We start from the raw sequence: 5,374 nt of genomic DNA, 5'->3' as shown, positions 1-5,374 counted from the left end.
AATTTCACATGTTTTTTTAAGAAATATAAGTGAAAAGCATACATAAAATACACCTCATACCCCCCTCTTATTTCTAAGAGCTACCTCTTATTTAGAGGATGTCTCAATCAACCTCTAAATAAGAGGTAGCTAAGAGTTACCTTAATTTTTTTTAAGAGCTAGCTCTTAGACATTCTCTCTCCTTAAGAGGGGGCTAAGAATAAGCTACAATTGATGCTCTTAACACTTTAACATCAGAATCACCCTTTGAACAAAGAAAACAAAAGGACCAACATTCGTCCAAACGCCACGTGTACGGCTATTAACCCATTACTCTACACCAAGGGGGATATTTCAGTAAATCAACCTCACACAAAAGTTACTTGAAAGATTAGATAGGATTTTGCATTTTTGGTAATGTTTTGGACTTCAAAAAGGGATGTAAAAACACTAAAAACAACAATTCCAAAAAATACCCCCATTTTTCTCTCTCCTCTCTTTCCAATCGCTTTCTTACTTCTCACCGTACATGGCTTCCTAAACCCCGTCCGACCCTCGCCGGTAAACGCCTTCCTAAACCCCTGCTTAATAAATTCCGCCAACCACACAACTCTCCCAATCACCTCCAAAAATGGCAGAAAACGGCGTTATACGCTTCCCCGGCCAACATCTAGACCCCTTTGCGCAAGAGTTCCGTCCTACTTTTATACCCCAACACCACCACTTCTCTCTTATCTCTCCCCTTCCTCCGCCACAACATCCACCGTTCTTCCCTGAGCTAATCTACCAAAATCCCCCCCTTCCACCACCACCGCCGCCGCCGACTTTCATGATTCCTACTATACCACCGTCTCCAGCGTTTATCCCACCGTCAATCCCCCCGCCGGCGTCTTCTCCGACGAGAGCCATCCTCTTAACCGCCGTCCCACCTGACGTCAGTGAATCGATAGTACGACGAGAGCTTGAGGTATTCGGCGACGTGAGAGCCGTTCAGATGGGGCGAGTGTCGGAAGGGATCGTGACCGTCCATTTTTATGATCTGAGGGCTGCGCATGCAGCCCTCGATACCGTACGTGAGCAGCACATGCAACACCAGAATCGTCTGCGCATCCATTACTCTATTTTGGCGCCAAACTACACTTTTACCGGTGGTCCCACTTTCGGTTTCGATGGCCCACCGCCGCCCCTACCACCTCCTTCACCCGGACTCATATCAGGCCGGGCTGTCTGGGCCCAGTTCACCATCCCTGCTACAAACGCCTTCCCTGATGGTCAAAACCAGGGCACTCTCGTCATTTTCAATCTCAACCCCAGTGTCTCTGCTCTCACTCTCAAGGACATCTTCCAAGCTTTTGGTATTTCCTTAATTTCATCCCCTTTTTTTTATGGAAATTATATTTCCTAGCCATAAATAAAGAGCTCAAAATGGTAATTATATTATCCGTAATCAAGCGTTAATTAATTACAGTGATTTTGACATGAAGATGAACAAGTTAAATATCAAGGGATGAATCATAATCATAATTATAATTTGGATTTATTTTTATTTTTTATGTTTGAATGAATGTAGGGGCAGTGAAGGAATTAAGAGAGACGCCAATGAAGAGGCAGCAGAGATTCGTGGAGTTCTACGACGTTCGAGATGCATCTAGAGCGTTGGCTCAGATGAATGGAAAGGAAATCAACGGTCGTAGTGTCATGATTGAATTCAGTAGACCAGGTGGACATTCAAACAAGAAATTCAATAACCACCACCATCATCATCATCAATTTAACACCATTAATAATCTTAATTACCACCACCCTAATCATCAAATTGCGAAACCAATTCAACCTCCTCAACCGCAACCGCAACCGCAACCGCAACAGCCACCGCCTCCTCCACCTCTTTTCCCTCTCCGCAACCGGAGAATATCCCCTAAGCAGAATGTCCGACGGCGTAGGAGCTCTCCGATGAGTAGTGAGGACTCACTCGAGACGGCGATGAGCGGGTTAGCATTGCAAACAACTGAAAAAGGAGGAAATAATGGTTGTAGTAGTAGCAGTAGAAAAGGTGGTGGTAGTAACAATAATGTGAATGGAAATGAGAATTGTTCGAGTTCGGGTTCGAGTTCAAGCTCAAGAGCCAAGCCACAACAACAACCACCGTCCACGGCGGTTGTGAAGACGAAGCCGTGGAAAGGGAGATCAAAGAACTTTGATCCGAGGTTTTTGATAAAGGAGGATGCAATCGTTGAGGAAAGTGGGTGTAAAGATACTAGGACCACAATCATGATCAAGAACATACCCAACAAATATAGGTATAATTAAATCAAATTTTAATGAAATTCAATAATTATTAACATTTTTTAAAATAAATAAATTTGATTTTGGTGGCAGTCAGAAGCTGGTGTTGAATATGTTAGACAATCACTGTATACACTGCAATGAACAGATTGCAGTTTCTGGAGATAATAATCAGCCATTGTCTTCCTATGATTTCGTCTACCTCCCAATCGATTTCAAGTATTTCTTCTGCTATTTCCCACCATTTTATTTAATTAACTTTTGTCAGTTTTTATTTATTTGATTTTATTTTATTTAATTGTTATTTATACAAAATTTTAAATAAAATAGAAAAAATTGCAGCAACAAATGCAATGTGGGATATGGGTTTGTGAACATGACTTCCCCAGAAGCAACATTGAGGTTATACAAAGCATTTCATCATCAACATTGGGAAGTTTTCAATTCTCGCAAGATTTGTGAGGTCACTTATGCCAGAGTTCAGGTACTAATTTCTTAACTCGAAACTACATTCGGAATGAAAGGTAAGGGAAATAATTTTGGCGCACCAAAAAAAATTGAATTTTCGATAGTCCTTTGTCTAACACGTTATGAGAGTACAATTTTATGTTGTGTGCTAAAATCAATCTAAAGTGTATCAAAATCATTTCTCCCTATATTCTCTCTTCCTTTTTGCTTTTTTGTGGGTTCAAACAAATCTTGGCTCACGTATTGCTGCATAATTGCAATATTTGACTACTACCCCATTGGTGCAGAAAAAAAAAATAACTTAGCTTTTAATTTTTATTTATTTATATACGAGTATATTTTATGGTTAATTTCTTTTCAATTCAAATCAAACCATTTCTGTTTTAATTTGGGTGCGAATGAGGCACAAAAGATGATGCAAGTTACAAATGGGGGAGAGATATTCGAGCATATAATCTATAGCAATAACAATTTTGTATCGTAAGAGAAATTCATGGTACTCGAAAACACGAACACCTTAAAAATTGTAGAATTTAGGTTTAATAAGTTCAAATAAGTTATAATCAGGCCCAATAAAGTCTTGTACATTGGCTATAATTTCTCTAACCAACAAGAATGTTGTCTTATAAGAGAAACTAGTCTTATATGCACGCAATACGTGCGAATATAAGAAATATATTTGTGTTATTACATTTCAACCTGAAATAACATGTGAAAAATATAATATAAATGCGATATATGCGAATATAAGAAACATATAAGTTAGATAGATACGAACACATATAAACAGATTAATTAAAATTGTAAGAATTATTTTTGGGGCCAAATTGATTAAAATGCTTCTTTGGTGTTTTCCTAATGGGTAAGTTGTTATTATACTTCGTATTTTCTATTCTATAAGTGTTGGGGGTATTTTAGTAATCTAATAGGGACACCAAAAGCGGATTTACTAAAACAACCTCACCTCTTCACCTCTATAATAGAGATTAAGTGTCCTCGAAAATACGAGTGCCTTGTTTTGAAACGAAGGGAGTATCATATTGCTAGCTAATTTTTTGCTTAATAGGGGAATGGGATATGAAAGATTAGGTAGCAAATGTTGCTAAATGCTGCATGCTTAATGCTGTTTGCAAGTACAAATAGTGATATTATTTTGCTTGAATTCTTTTATTGTACTTGTTTGTTCATTTAAAACTATTTATTGGTTTAATTTCTCTTTGGTATTCACAATTTACTACTCTTTCCAACACCTCAACTTCCCTAGTGTTTCGTGAAAATTTTCCACATAAATAAAAAAGGAAAAAACAAAAACTAAAAAGAGAAAAATAAAAGCCAGCAGAAAAACATCTTTTTCCACTGTCTTTTTGAAGACAGTGAAATATAGTACTTCTCGTAATTAAATTAATTTAATTATAATTAATTAATTAATTTTTGAATTACACTAACAATTTTTTTTGAAAATGTGAAAAAATAAAAAAAAAGGGTTTGGAAGCATTGAAGGAGCATTTCAAGAACTCAAAATTCGCGTGCGAGAACGACGAGTATCTTCCCGTGGTTTTCTCCCCGCCCCGAGACGGACAAACCTCAACAGCCCCGCTCCCCATCGTCTTCTCCACCACCACCACCACCACCACCGCCACCTCCCCAACCACCACATCAACTTCCACAACAACACTACCACACAATGATGAATTGTATGATCATCACCATCATATCAACCTAACCTCATCTACTCTCATAGAGAGTAATGATGATGATAATGAAAGCAGTACAAACAGTAGCAGAAGCTCGTCATCCAACGGCGGCGGATGTCTTATCATAGCTGATGATGATGACGGTTGTAGTAATAACAGTAGCATGGGGTGTAGCACAGGTGATTAAAACTCCAACCCCTGGTTTTTAGGTGTAGGCTGTCTAATCTCAAAATCTCACTCTTAATTTGATTTCTTCATATCTTTGTGAGTTGACTCGATAGAGAGAGATAATTGCATGTAATGCAGCACACCGCCGCCCTCCTACATCCGCATGCATGCCACCTCTAATTTTATTTTATTTACATTTTTTTTAAAATAATTTCTCTTTGTTGATGTTAATTAGTGGTGTTTTTTAGTCTTGTCTTGTTGTATTAGTGCCTTGTAATTGTGTTAAATTAGGGTAGTTTATAGTTATGATTTGTTCCTAGGAAAAGCAATTAATTTAATTGTAAGTTTTAAAGGTTTCTAATTTTATTTTTTCAAATAAATATATCACTGTTAAATTAGTTAGTACTCGTATTTATTTTGTTTAAATTTTAATGATTTATATTTGATACTCCGTATTAGTTGTAGTAAATTGTTTCAAATTGATTTGTTCTCGTTTAATCACCAATCCAACGGAGTTGAGAGTGGAGGATAGCTCAGTTGGTTAGAGCTTCCCTTTCGGTTCCAGGTGATCCTGGGATCGATTTTCATCCCTGCCATTATGGCTCATTTGCACCCAAAAAAATCCAATTCAGCGGAGTTTGGTAAGTTCGCCTTTGCTTAATTAAATTGGACCGGATTCGAATTGAGGTCTCATGCATGAGATAAACGCATTGTAAAATACAATTAAAGCTATTTTTTAACCATGGTTGACTTTTACTACTCTAACCATTACTTTTATT

General features: G+C 37.6%; 1 protein-coding gene across 2 annotated transcripts; it reads left to right on the top strand.

The window, feature by feature from the left end:
* Positions 1-374: 374 nt before the first annotated feature.
* Positions 375-5,000, top strand: LOC110793565 (protein terminal ear1). Of its 2 annotated transcripts, none has more exons than XM_021998455.2 (5): positions 375-1,334; positions 1,550-2,279; positions 2,359-2,484; positions 2,596-2,749; positions 4,216-5,000. In XM_021998455.2, exons 1-5 carry the CDS (start codon positions 611-613, stop codon positions 4,612-4,614), a joined length of 2,133 nt encoding a protein of 710 aa, XP_021854147.1. In that variant the 5' UTR covers positions 375-610; the 3' UTR covers positions 4,615-5,000. The 2 variants fall into 2 exon arrangements, with proteins under 2 accessions (XP_021854147.1, XP_021854152.1); XM_021998460.2 differs by having other exon boundaries at positions 377-1,334; positions 2,608-2,749.
* Positions 5,001-5,374: the final 374 nt, after the last annotated feature.

This window comes from Spinacia oleracea, chromosome 1 (assembly GCF_020520425.1).
Source record: "Spinacia oleracea cultivar Varoflay chromosome 1, BTI_SOV_V1, whole genome shotgun sequence".
NCBI classification, from domain to species: Eukaryota; Viridiplantae; Streptophyta; class Magnoliopsida; order Caryophyllales; family Amaranthaceae; genus Spinacia; species Spinacia oleracea.
Note: the sequence above shows the minus strand (reverse complement) of the source record. Positions and strands in the feature narration are given on the sequence as shown.

Coding starts and splice junctions, on each gene's coding strand:
- LOC110793565 (XM_021998455.2), top strand. CDS start 611: ATGGCAGAAAACGGCGTTATACGCTTCCCCGGCCAACATCTAGACCCC. Junction 2,280..2,358: donor AACATACCCAACAAATATAG/GTATAATTAAAT, acceptor TTTTGGTGGCAG/TCAGAAGCTGGTGTTGAATA. Junction 2,750..4,215: donor TCACTTATGCCAGAGTTCAG/GTACTAATTTCT, acceptor ATAAAAAAAAAG/GGTTTGGAAGCATTGAAGGA.